Source organism: Corvus moneduloides, chromosome 2, assembly GCF_009650955.1.
Source record: "Corvus moneduloides isolate bCorMon1 chromosome 2, bCorMon1.pri, whole genome shotgun sequence".
NCBI classification, from domain to species: Eukaryota; Metazoa; Chordata; class Aves; order Passeriformes; family Corvidae; genus Corvus; species Corvus moneduloides.
The window spans coordinates 43,482,429-43,501,452 of record NC_045477.1 but is presented as its reverse complement, the minus strand read 5'-3'; the positions used below and the strand labels follow the sequence as shown (position 1 = coordinate 43,501,452).

At 37.8% G+C, this 19,024-nt stretch overlaps 1 protein-coding gene across 1 annotated transcript in view; it reads left to right on the top strand.

Moving 5' to 3' along the window:
- GUCY1A2 (guanylate cyclase 1 soluble subunit alpha 2) overlaps positions 1–19,024 on the top strand; it is a 159,769-nt gene that overhangs the window by 121,626 nt on the left and 19,119 nt on the right. Inside the window, exon 7 of the mRNA XM_032099297.1 lies at positions 8,659–8,813. Coding sequence (XP_031955188.1) covers positions 8,659–8,813 — 155 coding nt within the window. The remainder of the gene's footprint in view (positions 1–8,658; positions 8,814–19,024) is intronic.

The following is a 19,024-nucleotide window of genomic DNA, read 5'->3' as shown; positions in this document are numbered from 1 at the left end:
TGATTGAAAGAAGCTGGGGGATCCAGTAGAAACCACACACTTTAAATGTGTCTCCTCTTCATGCAAAAAGTATTAAAATACCTTTCAGTGGTAGAGGTTTAAATGACATCGGCAACAATTTAGGTTTTATTAATAGTGTGGAAGCCTTTGGGAAGGCTCTGATACATCATTATTGTAGATGCTAGATAAGGTTGCTTCTAGTAGTAAAACTGTGAGATTGTTAGAGATCAGTGGTTCTATTTAAAAGCTGCTGTGCAACAGATCCTTGTTTATTGGTTCCAAGCTCTTCCCAAAGCAGATCACTCTGACTTGCATCTCTGAGAAATGTACTATGGTCAGAAGATGAAGCATGACTCTGTCATTGAAAGGTCATTTCATTTTACAGTTTCAGAGATTGCAGGCTAGATTCAAAGACCATTATCTTAAAACATCTGAAGAAATTTCTGCAGTTCTACAAATAGAATGATCTTCTGATCCTATCCATCAACACCAGAATTTTTTGATGATTTATGCACGAGAGCGTAGCTTATTTTAAGGAAAGGAAAAAGTGTATCAACTTTGCCAGGCTGAGAGTTGGATTCATCTCACCTTTTTTTAGCTGTCTGTTTATGAGGTGTCCAGGTTAAACTTACCATTAAATGCCCTTTCTGTTCCACCAGGAGAGTTAGACAGCTTCAGGAGTGACTGATTCAGCCTGTCCTGTGTGCCAGTTTTGGAACGTGAAGAATTGCAGCCCAGAGGTTGTTTACCTCGTGTGTTTAGCAGGAGTCTAGAAATCTAACCTAAATGAGCTGGCTAACTTCTAGGTGGTTGAAATCAGGTGAAATTTGATGACTAAATTAGCAAAAGTATCAAATGTTGTTTCTTAAGGTTAAAACGCTTAGGTCAAACGTTTTTCTTTTTTTTTTTTTTTGAGTACAGTTTTTTTTTTCCCTTAAATATTTTGAGCGTGTATCATTTATCCTTGTTAAAGTATCACCCAATCCATTCAGTATATGTCATATGATGGCACTGTGAGACAAAGATGTCCTCCTACACCAGGGATCAAAGAGAACTTTCTGATGATTTTTTTTCTTTTTTGGGTATCAGTGGAGAGGAGGCTGGGAAAAATCCTCCACTGCTATGTGGGCTTGTGTGACTGATTAGCTCTTTTTTAAGTGCCTGAACACACAGGTTCACATAGTAATTAAATTCCTACTGTGGAAATTACTATTTAAAGAAAACAATAAAAGGTGTTTTTGATTAAATGCCCCATCAGCAATGAAATGCAATGTTTTATTGATGAAAGAGAAGCAGGTCATGAGGAAGCACATTAACTTTAATGTTTCTTCTTTGCAATCTTAGAGGAAGGATATAGGTTTTATTTTTCTGTTTAGCAACTCTAAAAATTCTGATTTACATCATTTAACACCCACCTCTCCACCCACAAGCCCCTCCAGTAAATAATTTCAGGTCAGAAGTTTCCTTACAAATGACCCAAATCCTCTTCTAACCTAGACACTGAGCAGTGCCATAGTGAATTCACATGATGCCATTTGGCTCAAAAAAACTTGCCACAGCGTAAACTTTCTTTTGATGCTAGAGCTAGTGAGCTCCCAAAACTAGTCTGAGTCTTTGTTTTTGTTTTTACTTCATCTAATTCTACCTCATACTGATGATGGAGACTCACAGGTAGGTAATTCTTCAGCACAGGTTATGAAATACAGAGTTGTGAAATAAAGGAAGCTGCAAGGAACCTCTGAAGGTTAACTAATCCAACCACTATTCAAAGCAGGCCTTGCTTAGATCATAGTAGAAGAACTTCAAGGGAAAGATAAAAATAATTTCACCCTTCAAGTCTGGGGCTTCTTTATGTAGAAATGCTTCATAGCTCCTTTTTCCACATGCAGTAGAAATCACTGTATGCCAAGACCATAGCCCAGGGATGTACATATGTAATGTGCATGATGTTGGTTATAATTTAATTGCATCTCTTCAGCACAAACCACGTGATTGCTTTACCCAATAGCTATTTAAAATGGATATATTGATCCCAAGGCATTCACTCTTTATTAGTTTATTACTGTTTTTTCATTGTCCTTGTATAGTTTGCTGTGTATTTTGCTTCAGATGGGTTGAATAATTCAATGAGTAAGAAGTCTAGGAAATTCTGATTAGAAAAACGTTAAGTGTTTATTTCTCCAAATGTTGTTCAAATAGGGGAAAGTATATCCAGCAGTTTTGTTCTATAGAACACCTTGTGAAATTCAAGTGATCTAAATTTTCCTCTGAGCAGGTCTGTTCCTTGGCAACAATTCTGTAGTGAGCTGTACTGTCATATGTCCCTTTCCAGAAAGGCACTGTGATATTTATAAATCTATCTAAGAATACAGATAACCCACACACTAAAGCATATGTCAGGACATAGCTGTCAGTCCTATCAACTTGCAGTTCTTTGAAGGAGCGGAAAAGCACATTGACTCACCAGTGTGTGGCCCTGATTTTAGACCTCTGAGCTCTGGAGGGTCTATTTTACATTAAGACATTTTACAAGTAAATGTCCCTGTGTAAGGCATATGTTGAGATTTAAGAGATAGAACTTTTGTAGAAGGTACTAGAAAATATTAGAGCAGAAAACATCTTACAGAATTTGGCAGATTCTGTTTGAAAGGACTTGTCTGTTTGTCATGGACTAATAGCTGAGACACAGTGAGAGGTGACTTTTTCGTTTCTGAAGGACACTGCAAGGAGAGAAGGGAGAAGGTCCATACTGAAACACAGAGTATCACTAAGTATGTTAGGGCAGAAAGTGAGGAGTGCTTTTGTCTAAGAAATGTTACTGTACAGATACCAACATACATTACTGAAGCTGATATCAAAAGTACTGATCCAGCAGAATGCTTCCTCTTCTATTTAAATGCTTTTCTGGCTTGGGACATCCATGTGCCTGGAGCTATTTTCATACAGCTACTGCCTTGTAGGCCTGAGCTCTGCTACCAGCTCTGCACAAAGTCTTGGGCAGCTGTCAGTCAGTCACATTATTGATGCTTGAAAAGCTCCAAGTTGGCTGAGTGGGGGATCACTTCTGGCTGTGGTTGCCTTCCAGACTGTGTCACCTACTTCCCAGCCTGCCCTCTCTCCTTCATCTGTGTCTGTGTGAGGCAGACAGTTCTGTGAAAATGAATTTTGTGTCCTGGATGCAGTTAACCTGTGAGGCAATCTGAGACTTCTCTCTGGCATGGGAATGTGTTTTTCAGAGTGTGAGAACTGTTTATTAAGGTCCTTCTTTCCGTGTGTGTGGTGGGAAGAAAGAATGTGTGCAGAAATGTTATCATAGCTCATGTTTGAGGAGGAACTGTGAACATCAAACACCTTTTCTCTACAAAAAGAATTTCTTTTGGCTCAGGAAATCCCTGAACTAAAAATTGCTAGTTGCAGAGAAAGAACTTTGGAAATGAGCATGTATTGTTGCCCTGTGCTTATCAGGAGACAGGTTACATGGTTACCTTTGGTTTGAGTTGGAAACTCTGGTTTTAGCATTAACTACTCTTTACTGGAAGACAAGAAGAAAGGTATCCACAGACTCTTCTTTTTCCTACTCTGCCTTTCAGTTTATTTCAGTAATTCCTTTATTAATTAGACCACAGAAAAATGGTTCAAGCTGTAATGATTGCTGAAAGGAAAATTAACTGGGTTTTTAACTATTCCTCAAGCTTCTTATGCACATGGTGCTGTGCAAAAATATTTGCAGTCTTGGTTATGGGCTTACAAACCTATTTTAAAAAGCATAACTCATCCTTTATTCAGAAGAAAAGAGACTAATAAGCAACAGCATGAAGAATTGCATAAGGGTGTGACTGTGAAGAATGATTTCTGAATTGAAAAGGACTGCAAATATTTTTGCACAGCACCATGCATAAGAAGCTTGAGGAATAGTTAAAAACCCAGTTAATTTTCCTTTCAGGAATCATTACAGCTTGAACCATTTTTCTGTGGTCTAATTAATAAAGGAATTGTTTTTAATTCTTGTGATGCAATGCCTCAGTTTTGACTGAAGGGAAGTAAGGTTAATGTGGTTTTTGGCTATCAATTTGCAAACACGTATTGGTAAAAAAAATATAGATTTGAGGAGGTTTTATAAAATGTTCTTGAGTAGACAAGTGCTACTTCTCAGATTGTCTTTCCACTTGCATTCTAATTTTTGCCCTGAAAATTATGTGGAGAAATGAGAAAAGAGAAATAAGAATACATTTTTCAACAAGGTTTCAAAAGAGAAAAAGCTCAAGAGCTTTGTTCATAAAGAAAATGACTGGATTTTTTTTTTTTATTTTAATGTGAGAGTACTGATTAACAGAAAAAGCTATTAAGAAACAAATTAGCAATGATGAAATTTACTTCAGGCAAGCCACTGCATCCTTTACTGTTATTAAAATATTTTTGCCTCTTCGCCATAAAGTCAGCTGTAGATGGGTTGGGAATTTTCAGTGTTGCATTTACGCTCATCTCAGTTGGAATAGGCTTTATTTTGATGGAAAAGTGCAGTTTTCAGTATGGTGCCTAAGAAAGCATTCAGGCTATTGGAAGTAATTGAAATTTCACAGCAGATAAAAAAGAAACAAAACTAAACAAAGCAAAAACCTCAGCTCTTCTAGATATGAAAAAGGAAAATCATCCTTTGGCAATGAGGAGGTGTAAAGAAGTAACATAAGATTTAGGACATCAGAAAAATTCAGTAACAGAATGTTCAGTTCAGAAAAAGAACAAATATTTTTGTGTTGTTCATCCTTGTTCCTGTTTGTTCTTGACTTTCCTCTTGTAGTCCAGTCTGGACTATCAGTTCTCATTGATAGGTCTTCTGGCACATTTCCCCGTTAGATGATGACCTTCAGTACTCCTCATCTTTCCTTATGAATTTTCTTTATCACTATTAACAAAATCACTATCCTATCCTTCCTGGCACTCAGGTATTAGCCATTTATGCTCTCTGTGCCTTACCCTGTAAGAAATATCCAAATACTGCCACTTTCTCTGTGGAAGTTTTGGAAGCTTCTTTTGCTTTGCACATAGCCATGTCTTTCATACTACATTGATCAGTGCAGGCTGCTTTTCTTTTACACCTCTGACTCATCAGCTTTTCTCCACTTTACTATTACCACAGCTCTTGCAAAGATCAGATTTGTTAATCTTTTCTTCTCATTTTCCATTCTGGATCTTTCCATTGTACTCAGTTCCAGTTGTCCCTCTTTATGTAAAAGATTTCTCACAGGTCTCTCACTATTTTTCCCACCTGTTCGTGTTTCTTTTACCATTGTGCCTTCCAGTATCATGCTTTAGAAATGTCTTTGGCTTTTGTCAGTCTCTTTACTGTTCCTTAACTACTGGAGGAGTGGTATTTACTGGTTGTTTTTTTCATGGCTGTCTCCTCTTTGTGATAGTTTCCAAAGACCTATCTTTCCATTTGTATGCATAATGTCTCTGAACTTTTGAGTTCAGTTACACGCTGCATTTTTATCTTTAGCCAAATAATTAGGGACATACAAAGGAGCAGTTGGTACAGATGAAGAACGTGCATTTTCTTAAAATCACTCCATATAAGACAGTTAATAAATGTATAATTTGTACTGCACATTTATTAAAAGGAGTAAACAGAGTTTTGATAGACAAATAATGCATCCTAGTGTTGTCACCTAATTTTCACTTTCTGTGCTGTTATTAATATTTAATGGTGACTGTTCTGGGAAAGCATTGATAGGGGCTACATATACAATATAGCTTGGGAACTGTAACTATACATGTATAACTGTTGCTATTATTTTTCTAAGTTATGTAGTCTAGGCAGATTTTCTTTTCCTGCAAAGGTAATGTGAAACATTGATGTGCCCCAGTAAGTGCCGTCTTGTTAATAATTTGATTACACGTTTTCTTCCTTTGTAAAAAAGAGCCTTAAGCTGTTAACACAAGACTTTTCAGCTCAGTGAGGAAAAAGCCAAAATAACGTATTTGCAAATGAAGAAAATTTTTAAGTAAACATATTTCACTAAAAAGTACTATATGACCCAGTGTAATGGTTATTCTCAGTATAAGAAGGCACATCAAAGAATACTTCATGGCAATAGCATCAGTGTTTGCAAGCTCTTTTCTTGTAGAGAGCTATATAATAAAGCAGAAGTGGAGTTTTATTGTAAGCCATTCTTTGCATAATTCATCTCTATGGTTGAATGAGAAAGCCTACATCAGCTTTCTTCCACCCAATGAAAACTTCAGGTTTTGACACTCTCTATGTAATTTAACCTGTGTTTGTGAGAATATATCTACCTGTTTTATTGTAGGAGCATGTGTTTTTTAAAAAGCTCTTACAATAGTACAGAAGAACCCTCACCTGTGTCACTGAAGCACTGAGTGATAAAAAATACTGTGGCCATGTAAAAGGAAGCAATGAAAAGGAAGAAATGAAAGTAAAAAAACCAACCAACAATAACTTCAACTTTCACTGCATATATTGCAAAAGCAAATTTTATTTTCTTAATACATTTTTTGCTATCATATTATCCTTCCACTCTAATATATACTCTTATCCCTTTGTTTTTAGAGGAAAACAAAGCTAATACTTTTTCTTGCAGTTTAAATCTGGCCTTCACATGTCATTGAATGTACCCTAGAAGAGGTCACAGCACACAGTTAATTTGTGATTTTTAAGTAAGTACACCGAGTAGCAGTGGAACAAATAGGTTTCATTAGCTCTGTTTTAAAATTGTGTGCAAAATGACTAATTCACCTCCCATCTCACAAGAACAAGACATTGTAAATAAGTTGTTTATTATTTACTGAATGCTGACAGCATGCTTGCTGTTGTATGAGCAAGACTTCCTGCTCATAGTCTTTCACTAAGGGAAGGTGCTGACGTCAACTATATGGAGAAGGCCTGTTTGCTCACTTCATGACTGCAGGAGCACTTTTTCCCACTGGTAATGGTCAGTGGAGTTTAAATGTGTGTTGTTGTAGAAAAAGCAGGAAATATTATTGCCCCAAAATATGACCAAAATAATATAAGGGTTATGAGTTTGCACAGATGTTAGTAGGCAAACCAAGTTTGTTGATGCTCTCTAGCCCTATGAAATAGAGTATTTGAAGGATTTCAGTGGCTGCCTTCCAAACCATAGTAAAGGTTGGAAAGTTCAATTAAAGTGAGTGATACTTATTCACAGAATTAAAAAAAAAAGAAAAAAAAAAAGAAAAAGAAAACAAAAACCAAACAACCTACTGTGTAATTAACAGCACTGTTGTGAAAATTGAGGGTTTTAGACTGCCTGTGAGAATGTTGTAAGTAGTATCACATTGAATGCAGAACATATTCTTAGGTTATGCATGAGCTTACTGTATAGCAGATACAATTCTAAACCCATTGTCTGTGACATATAAGAGAGGAACAAAATTAAAAGAGTGCTTAGCTGCATGGTAAAACTCTTGGGCATGGGGGAAGAATCATAGTCAGTGAAATACTGTGGGGTCCCACATGTTCTTAGAACTTCATGGACACCAGTCTTACTAAATGGTGGCATTTACTTTACACAAAAAAGGAGTAACAGTGATTTTTTAATTTGTATTTGAAACCATATGTATTTTGTTATGAAAAAAAATAAGGACTGATGGACAAAAGTGCAGTGCAATAACTGTGAACTGAGTAAGTGAACGGACCATACTGAGTACAGTGTTAGGTAAGTCACTCCATACCCCATCAGACCCTCTTAGTAGCTGTTATTTATTTCCTTCACCTCATGTTTTGCAGCACTCCAGTTGCTATGAGCAAGAGTATCCTCAGAAGATATAAATATATTCTTTTCAATTTTTTACTGTTATAAAGTTAGTAAGAGAAAAAGACTTCCCTATCTGTAAAAATTATTTTCTTGGCAAACACAATTGTCAGCTAAAATGTATGCAGAATAAATCTCTGATTATTCGCTCTGAAAGGAACTTGGATGATGACTCTGATCTTTACAGGTCTGTGCAATTGCCATATCTCAGACAGTTACAGGGGATGATTGCTAGAATAGTCACATGAGTTTTTTTTAATTTGCTGGGGATTTATTCCTCCTTATTTTGAGGAGGATGCAATTACTTTAAAAATCATTGGTGCCTCAGTCTTCAGCATTCTCACCACTGCAATATCTCTCAGTCTGACAAAGTGAGAAAGACCTTAGACCTTGAAGAGTTTAGAAGAAAAATATGAAGGAGATAAAAGTAACTTATTCATTCACTCCACTTAACTACTCTTCCTGCCAGTTTGAGAAAGATTTGGCCTTACTTTGAAGCCTGTGTTAGAATTGGTAGCAAAAATAACCCTCTTTAATGTATTTATTTGTGTAATTAGATGGTTGACATTGCAAGTAACTCTGGGTGATCCCGTCCTATTCTGTTCATGATTTCTATTTTTATTGTCACAGTCTCCAGAAAATGTGCACAGAGGAAGAAAATAGTTTTAGTAAAAAAAATGACCATGTTTTTGTTCTTTCTTTTAACTGCATCTGAATTAAGCTAGTGGCATAGAAGAACCTGTTTTCTTCACTCTTTCTTCTTTGGTTTATTCTTTATTTGAAAGAATTGCTTGTAAGTAAGTGCTAATGACATTCCCACTGGTGGCACAAGAGAGGCAGCCTGACATGGATCCCATGTTTTTTCCAGATGAGGATAGGCATTCACTCAGGTTCAGTGCTGGCTGGCGTCGTTGGTGTGAGAATGCCACGCTACTGCCTCTTTGGGAACAACGTCACCCTTGCAAGCAAGTTCGAGTCAGGAAGTCACCCACGCCGCATCAATGTCAGTCCCACCACGTACCAGTAAGTCCTCTTAAGCCTTCCCTATTGTTTTTATTTCAGCCTGTTTTCAGTTCCATCTTGTAACATGTTCAGTCCTCAACAATGAACTTCAACAGAAAGTCAGCAGGGCACCAGGACAGCTGGAAAGACGTGTTGCTTGGGGATGTCGGTCTTTCGTTCGCAGGTTTGTGTCAGAATGTGCAAAGAAGTCAGGCAGTAGAGGCAAGGTAGCCATTCCAGCCTAAAATAACATCTAACAGAAAAAGTGGAGATATCTCTCAAAGCAACATAGTTTTATGCACTATTACAGCTTTTGACTAAGGATTTGGGTTCCACCTTCTAAACATGGTTCATGAAAGCAAGCACGCTCCCATTGTCTTAGAAGGAAGTCTAACTTTGCCAGTAAGGCCAAGCTTACAAGGAGATTTTATGCTTTCTTGAAGACAAAATTTCTTATTTAGCACTGTAAAGACACGCTTGATTGAAGCATTCTCTTAATGCAGGAAAAAAGATTGTAAATGGCAAAGCATTATCCCTAATGTTTTGAAGAAATTATGCAAATGGCAAGAAGGCTTGATTAAATCTGGTTATGAGGAACAGCTCCTGAATAAAAAAGGTGTTCCTTATTGTTCAAATTTGACAGTTTGACTATTAGAATTTCTACTGCTTGGATTACAGCTGATGCACTCACTTTTTTCTTTTTGGCAGGAGATCTCAATCTTACAGTGTTCTGTATCTGAAGTAATTTTCTGAAGTAAGGTTTTGAGACTGTATGGTAAATCTGTACACAGTTGCTCACTCAATATTGCTTTTCTTTCTTTTTTTTTCCCTATTCAGAACTGTGAATCTCATTTTTTCCCCCCATAGCTATCTAGATAAATAAAAATCTTAAATAGGATTTCTTCATCCAAATATTCAAGTGTCTGCTATGCTAAAATATGAATCAGTCAGAAATTACAGTTAAAAGTAATTAAAGTAATGCATAAAGTGACATTCTTCTGAAGACCCCATTCACTTGAGATCAGATTTTGAGAATGAAGCAAGTGTAGCAAATTGAACAAGAGGTAGAATAACTGAGTAGGCTTTGTATCATAAAGTGAACAGAAATAGATTCATACAGTTGTCTGGTAACATGCAAGAGAAAGACGATTTATTAATCTCCAAATCTATCCAATTCCAAATCCAATCTATTATTGTTTACAGAAAACATTTTCATTTGAATAAAAATAAATTCAATAACTATATGGGAAATTTCTGTTTGGAACTTGGTATCATTTGAAAAGAAATTGTCTTGGGGACCTTCCATATACAGCGTTCTACAGCCTTTGGCTCTTGGTCAGCCACTGTAGGGTAGGAAGAATCCTCTAAAATCTTGTTTGAATAGTCACCATAATTTTGTTTATCATTTGTGCTCCAGTAACAAAAAATTACACAGTAGCTGGGCCTTTGGTGTGTGGTTTGTGGTCTGGCAAAAGGTAACCAAGGCCCTATGGCAGGGAGCTGGACTTTTCTTGAACAGGATCAGTTCTTATAAAGGGCTGTTCTCTGAGATAGTCTTCAAGATATTCTGAAAGTGCATTCCATACTTTTTCAGAAGAGAGATCTTAGTTCTTCACAAATGTGGTTCAGGGGTGTGATTTCACTTGGGGCTGTAGTGTTGCTTGCTCATGTTTGTGTCCCTGAGAGCAGAAACTGGTAAGCTAGACAGCTTTATGGAAATATAACTAGTGAGTATTTGTGGGACCTGTGGTGCACAGAGCTCTCTTCATGCTGGAGCCAGAGTCACTTCTGTGTACCAGTGAAGAGTGCCAGTTCTGTTGAATTTGGTTGAGTGACATGGCAGCTCCTCTGTGAGACACAGATTTGTGGTCATTGTTCAACAACCTGATCTAGCCGAAGATGTGTCTGCCCATTGCAAGGGGGGTGGGCTAGAAGGGCTTTAAAGGTCCCTTCCAACCTCATTGATTCTGTGGTTCTGTGACTGTATTTTCTTTTCATGACACTGCTGATAAAAGACTGTTCTGTAAGTTAGTTTGAGGGCCTGTGTATGGAGCTTGTTAGAAATCTGTGGGTTTGTTCTGCCCTTTATCTGACTCCTAGTACATTGTGGCACGGAGAAGTCAACTTCTCTTTACCCGTGTCTCATCTCTGCCTGGCTGCCACTGGTCCTATTGTACCATGGCAGGTCAAATGTGAGTCACCTTGGAGAGCATTCTTACTAAGTCCTAGGCACCAAAACGTGAGTCAGATCTTCTCACCTTGCATATCTTTCAGGTTGTATCAGAAATGGGTCTACAGTTTTTTTCACTTCCCTTTAATCCTAGAAATCCAGTACGAATAGAACGATTTTTTTCAAGATGGCCAAACTTTCACCTTATATGACCATCATGTCTGTACTTACCTTCCAGAAAGTTATCAGTTTAGATTGTTGCTTCAAAAAGGGAAGAAGGTAGAAAGTGACTGATGATGTAGTAATGCTGTAATATAAAATTGCAAAACAATGCACGACAAAATACAGAATTATTGGTATTTTCTATCTGTGTTATTGTACTCAGTAAACAGTCTGCTGTTATTGTGCTGAACAAATTCAGTGCTTGATTCAGAGAACTTCCAGTGGAAGTAACAGGCTAGACACATGGTTATAGGTAAAGGAAGTAGAAAGGGCAAGAAAATATGTGTTTGACTGAGATGCAGTTATCATTCAAGATGAATGGCTAGAAGTAGTGATGATCAGGCTAGGAAAAATTTTGTATTACAGGCTTCAGAAATGATGTGAAAAGATAAAATGAATGTGCATGGGGCAACTTGAAAAGTTGATTTCAAACCATACCTTCTGACATAGTTGAAAGCTTGAAAACAAACAGGGAAGAAGTCAAGAAATGACACTGTTGAAACAATGGCCAGAAGAGACTGCAATTATAAAATACTCAAAGGGGCAGAATTATTCAGAGTTTCTGAAAGTGTTCTATGAGATTTAACATAATATCCTGGTGGTGTCCAAATAAACAAGTAGTGATTGATCTGATGCATCCATATACAACTATTCTTAAATATAATTTGTATGACTATATATTTATTATGTATAAATAAAGTGGTTCATCACAAACTGAAATATATTTGTATTTGACTTTATATTCTATTAAATGCTTCTATTTGATCATACTGTGCTGCTGTACACTCTGTTAATACTGCTGTTAATATTTTTATTATCTAAGAATCAGTGCTTTCCCAAGTAGATAAATTTGCAGTCTGTATGAAAACAACAGAATTTTCAATTAAATGAAACTGCTGGCTTTTATCATCATGTGTTTGTGTCTACCTTGGCCCCTGATGGAAGTTGTGACATAAGTTTTGTGCTTATAAAGCACGCAGATACTGAAAACATGTCCAGTACTTACCAGCTTTCATTTTACAGTAGAGATTATGCATCATAAAGTGTCATCAGCATTCAAATAATAATCACACTTCAGAATACCAATTATTGGTTACAGACACTTCCCTTCAAGCCTGTAATCTGCCTAAGTAAGAATCAGAGTCTAAAATTAAAAGTACAAAGTGTGATATTTGTTGCTTAGTAGCAGCAGTGAGCCTGGGGCAGCTGTGCTCCAGTTACACCTGCCTGGGCAGAGCTCTGCTGTGTGTGAAGCAACACCTTTTACAAAGGTGGCTTTTGCATCTTTTGAATCTGAAGCCTCACTTCTGTTTGGAATATCTTGTTCTCTTGACTCAGACAGGTCTTATGACAGAAGGATCACAGAGCCCCATTTGCTTCGAATCACTGAGCATTGTGAAATTAAATCACTGGAATAGCTCTGGTAAAACTTCCAGTGAAAATGTGGAAACTGGAGAGGAAGTTGAGCATCCCAGACTGGTCCCTATTTAAAGATATGGACAGGAAGGAATAGGAAAAGAATTGGCTCAAAGTTTATTTAATTCATCTACATTATCCTGAATTGAACAGAATTACCCTATTTTCCATAGTCAGGAAGGAAGCACAATAAGATTTATGAGACTCTTCAGCACAGAAGAGAGATTAAATATTTTTTAATTTTTTGTTTCAGCCTTTAATAATGATTTTTATGAGGTATTAATATAATATACCCACATTTGTCTTGTTTTCCTAATAGTGTTGCAATGTAATACTTTGGGATTTCTTAGCAGTTATTAAAAGCAGGTAAACATAGTAGTTCCTGTTTGTCAAGTAACTCCTATTTAAAAATTAATTCTTTTTTTTCCTCTTCTTTCTACCTCTGGTCTTTTGCAGCATGTATTTCCCTTGTGGATAATGTGCTTCTGGCACTCACTGTTGGGTACAGATACTTTCCATTATCACATGCTGGGTGATATATCTGTGACCTGAGCTTAGGCGAAAATGAACAGCCTCTATCCCACATCTTTATCTTGATTTAGGAGAGAGGGCAACCCAGGTGTACCTCCTTATTGAGCTGGGTGAGGTCATTGTGTGTTCACCTGCGTAAATTGCTTCTCAGCCTTTAAAATTTATTAAAACCCATGTAGGTTTTTAATAGTTCTTTCACAGAAAGTTGTATGAAAGAAGTTTTAGGTAATTAAGAAGTATTTCTATACTTCTCTCTTTACAGGGGTTTTAAATTAAACTTAGGCTTTTCAATAAATTCCTTATAGATTTTTTTTTTATCAATTCTTTTTCCTACAGGTTATATCTATTTATATGTATTATTTCTCCTACAGATTATAGCTATGTCTACATCTGTATTTTTCTGCCTCATATGTTCAAACCAATGGGCTTTCTCTCCAAGAGCCTTTTCAGATTATTTTAGATTTTATTTCTCAGCATCCTTTAAAAAACTGTTTGTTTTTATATCTTTCAATTCACTATGTATGTTCTCAAAAGATGCTGGTGGACAGGCAATTTATTTATGGACAGAATGGGAATACAGTTTATTCATGGACACAAAAAAATATTGCCAGTCTAATTTTAGAAGCATAGTCAAAACACACTATTTTTTTCTTGGGTTTCTGCTCCCAGTGTCACCTGCTTCTGTGAGGCTGCACCCCCATAGTCACTGTGATTTGTGATTGTGGTCCTTGGGCCTCTGGTGTCTGGCTGTGCTTGTGCTTTGTGACACTGCATTTTTATTCCAGGTTCACTTTTATTGAAGGTTCACTCTACACAGAATAACTGTGCTAGATCACTGTTCAGTAGTTTGCAGTGTATGTTACCCCACAGTTTCACATGGCTAATCTAAAGCTAAAACATGTCTAGGCAAAAGTCATCTGTTGGCTGCACAACTGCTAAAACTACAAAAAGCTCAAGCCTGGAGAAATCGAGGCAGGTCCTGAGGCCAGCACTGTTACATCAGTGTGAAGCCTGAGGCCTTTTAGTAGTGATGATGCAAACCCGTGCACTGAGCCTCTAATGTCCCAAACAGAGAGCAGAGGCACAGTATTCTTTTTGCTTAGGTGGGTGAGACAGAAAAGTATTAAAGGTCAGAGACAGACACTCACCATGCTGAGCTGCCTGTGGTATGCAATATATTCCATAAAAGATCATGACTTGTCCTTTCATAGCCTTACCACAGTTGATCTGTCTGAAGAGCACTAATACATTAACTGCCATAGTTTAAAAAGTAATAAATGCAATGTGCAATTAATGAGGTATAGATGTAGTCAGGGTTTTTTTTCCAGTCTCCTGATGTTTATAGCATACATAGAAACTGAGGGAGAAATTAAATCCCACTAAGGTTCAGAACCAAGCGCACTGATTTTTAGCATTACAACAGCAAATTCATATCTATACAGAGTATTTTAAGAGCAGCCTTCCAATATTTCTAATGAGTGTGGTAATAATTTATTATCTGTATTCATATGGAAACAAATGAGCTGGTTTATGTTATCAAGTAGATCCCAGCTGGTGAGGCAAGCAACACTTGTTGCCACAGAGGAAGGGAGCAGCAGTGCAACAGGAAACAGTCTTCTCATAGCCTATTTGGAAAGCCATTAAATAAACTTTCCTAATTATATCAATTAATGGGGTGATGTGAACAAGGTTAACTAAAGGCTTTACAGTCCTTTTAGAGTGAGGACAGAAAGAACCTTTTTCTTTTGTTTGTCTCTCTCCCTGTGAAAGAGAGCATTCCTGGAAGACTGACCTGGCCAATGTGCTTTTCTTGGTGTGTACTGTGTTTAGGAATGCACTGCATAGTGTCCTTTGTTGTAGAGCATTATATTTCTCTTAGAAGTTTAGTTCGAATTTTGGTCTCTACAGACCAATTTTTCTAAAGCAAAGTTCACATTGAAGTTTAGTTCTGAGTGGGTGCTTTTGTGCTCTGATTCAGCAATCCAGTAAGAAGTACAGAAATCTGACATCTCTGAGAGATGAAGAGATAAAGAGTGGGCATGGAGGGAGTAAGAATCATCATGGGAAACATGCACTCATTATAGGGGGCTTTGCAACAAATAATTCTGTAAGAGCAAGTCTCTGTTAGTTCAAACTGGAGAGATGAGCAATCACCATTTCTTAGTTCAAATTTGAGGGCTGGGCCATATGAACCATATGAAGTTTAGTAAGGGCAAATGCCAGATTCTGCATCTGGCACTGGACAACCCTGCTTGTGTATATAGACTGAGGAACGAGAGGCTGGAGAGCAGAGCTGTGGAAAGGAACTTGGGGGTCCTGGTCAGTGGCAAGTTGGACATGAGTCAGCAGTGCCCTGGCAGCCAGGAGGGCCAAGCATGTCCTGGGGGCACCAGGCACAGCATCACCAGCCGGGCAAGGGAGGGGATTGTCCCGCTCTGCTCTGCACTGGGGCAGCCTCACCTCGAGTGCTGGGGGCAGATTTGGGTGCCACAATGTAAGACAGACATTAAACTATTGGAGAGTGTCCAAAGGAGGGTGAAGGGTCTGGAGGGGAAGCTGTATGAGAAGTGGCTGAGGTCACTTAGTTTGTTCAACCTGGAGGAGACTGAGGGGAGACCTCACTGCAGTCTTTCTCATGAGGGGAAGAGGAGGGGCAGACACTGATCTCTTCAGTCGTGTGACCTATGACAGGAGTCAAGAAAAAGTCATGAAGCTGAGTCAGGGGGTTTAGGTTGGATATCAGGAAAAGGTTCTTCACCCAGAGGGTGGTTGGGCACTGGAACAGGCTCCTCAGGAAAGTGGTCCCAACACAGAGCTCAAGAAGTGTTTGGACAACACTTTCGGGCAGATGGTGTGACTCTTGTGGGTGTCCTGTGCAGGGCCAGGAGTTGGACTCTATGATCAGGATGGGTCCCTTCCAACTCAGCATATTCTATGATTCTGTGGTTTTCTGAATATAGAAACTCTGATGAAGATGTGACTGTTTCTTGCCAAGATAGTTTGAAATATAAGTACTCTATCATTTCATCTATGTGAAGAAAGAGCTACAGCTCTTAAAAGCATCTTCAAGGTTCCCACTAAGTATGATCTCAATTTTCATTCACACACAGACCTCCTGAGTTTTTTTCTTAAATGAAAGAACTGAAAAGAAAAAAAGAGAATAGGATAATTCTTAGATACCCTCTCTTTTTGTCTGAAAGCAAGAGCATTTTCACCAAGGTAGTGACAGAACAAGGCTTTAAAAAGCATTGGAAGATTTCAGGTTAGGAGGAAAAGGTGTCAAAGTTCATCAACTGCAAACAGCGTTTAAGAAATCCTTCTTCCCCTGAAACATCAACAAAGAAGATAAGCTGAGGGCAGACCTAATTCCAGACAATTTATAGGAATGCCTGAGTACCTGACCCTCACAATTTGAGCTCACAATTGTAAATTGTGCATTGAACCACTTGAATGGAACCCAGAATTTAGAACCTGTGAAAAACCTAGTATAAAAATACCCTTTGCAATAGTGCCCTGAAGGGAAATTCACAGAAGTGATTCAGAAAATACAGCTAAGATAAATGCTTTGGGATATTTTCAGACTAGTTGTTACATGCATATTCCTGAACTGCGGAGGTTGTGTAACTTCAGCTTGAGCTCTCTGAATATGGGACAATCTGGGGACATTTTTTATACAGTTTAAGCAGGAATTTAACATAATTTGCTGAAGGTAAAGGATAAGATTGTGCTCTCTGGGTAGATTGTTCTTTCAGGCTTTCTCAACGGGTGGTCTGACTTGTTCACAAAGGAGTGCTCTGAGAATGGTCCATGAGGTGAGGCTGCCAACCAGAACTGTGGGCCACCACCCAGGAAGTGTTCCAGAGCAGAAGGTTTTACACTGGATCTTCTCCAGAGCCAGAGGGGATTGCAAAAAATGGATTGCATGGGATAGAATGGCTTGGTGGGCACCTGGTGTTCAACCAAGGTCAGCCTACCACAGGGTGGCTCAGTGCATATCCCTGGGGACGTGCAATATTCATTCACCTGCTTGGCTCAAGCATCTTCTGAGGTTCTTTGTACCCATGAAAAGGAATTCAAGAAACTTAGAAATGGCCATGGCCATCAATTGCTGTTGTTTTCTTTTTGATATCACAAGTGGCCTAAAATCAGAGGGGAAGATTTCTGCAGAAAAATGTCCTCACCCATATGCACTGAGAATATGCAGATAACTTGTTTCTTTAGTATATACACAAAGATATAAGAAATTAGAGGCAATTTCTGAACTATGAACTCATTCTCAGTCTGGGAAGCCAAGTGTCAGGACCAACATATTATTTAAGGAATTTGAAAAACCTGTTCTTTAGGAGAAAGCTAACAAGAGGCCATTTTCATCATGATTAAAATCTTTCTAATAGTATTTTTCTATGAGCCAGATATTTCTTTTTTTTTCCCCTTGAAAGTGTAAAGTGAGTAGGATAGAACATAATTATAAGTAACTTCTATTAGCATTTGGTAACAAAGGTTTCCTGCCATGCTTGCTTGAGAGCTGAAATGTTATCCCAATGAAGGTCAGCTGGACAATTTCTGATTCTAATATTTACAATTAAAGCCATGCATCTGATACAGGGATGTGGAGTCTATCACAAGCCACAGCAGTGGAGGAATCTTCAGAAGAGTATTTGTCTATCAGCCCTGGAGCATTTCATTGTAACCAAGTTGCAATTCACAAAACAAGTGAAAATAAGATGGGTAATTAATGTCTTGCACTTCTTTTCTATGAGGAAATAGTGTAAAATATCAACTAATCTTAGTGCCAGCCCTGACCTGAATAAAAGAATATAGATATGATATATTTTACAGTTTTGGATTTGTGTAACTGTCATTAAAATTACATGATGTTAGACTCTGATAAGGAAATCACTGATTTTTAGGAAGGCTGGATGCTCCATAGTGAATAATCAGTGTGGGGAAGAGTGGCTACAGTGAAAGCTTATAGATATAGCTCAGAAAGTTCTAAGATTTCAGCTGTTAATGTGCAGAAATCTGGTTTGGGAAGCTGTGAAGAGTTATTTCAGTATATTAAGGCTGTAGTTTGGAAATACAAAATATTTACTGCAAACATTGCAGAGATAAAAAGAGAGAAGCTTCTCTGTAGAGGCCTCCACAAACACTCATGCAATTTAGAAAAGATTGCAGTATTTTGATCATAAAATTGACAATCTGGACTTTTAAGTACACACTAAAGATCTCCACAGAAGTTCAAAGGTAAAACTTTGTTTGATTTATAACTAAGTGGTTATTTAAAAGCTGGAAAGAAAATGCCTTTATATTTCAATGAGCTCACACAGATTGCCTCATGCAAAACCCATGAAAAGTACTCAGTGAAGGAAGTGCCATTGCATATACTGATAATCCTGCAAAATTCTCCTGGCAACGGGATTCATTCATTCATTTACTTTCCAGAAATCAACTTTACAGACATTAAATAAACTACCTATTACAAAATTACACTGAAACTTATAAAGTTCTTCCCAATTATGTTTTTGAACTTCAAACTGATTGAGAGAAAGAATAAATATCGTTGGAGGGAAAAGAGGAAGAATGCTTTTGTATATCCAACTGTGCTCAGAATTTACCACTGTCTCAAAACTGCTCTTTTCAATGCTGCAAGAGATTGAATACCACTAACTTAATTTACATAAGTAATTGGAAACAAAAAGAAAATGTATAGAGTTATTTCCTTTATTTTACACGTTCAGCTAGTTCTAGGGATGATACTTGATAAAGATGCCCTAAATGTTCAGGTCTAACCAGGCAGAGATTTCTGCATCATGGCTAAGGTGGCAAATGGCAGAAGGCAGTATAGTCCGGGCTGTGGTGTTGTACCACCTGAGCAGGCATGCCAGGAGGTGGC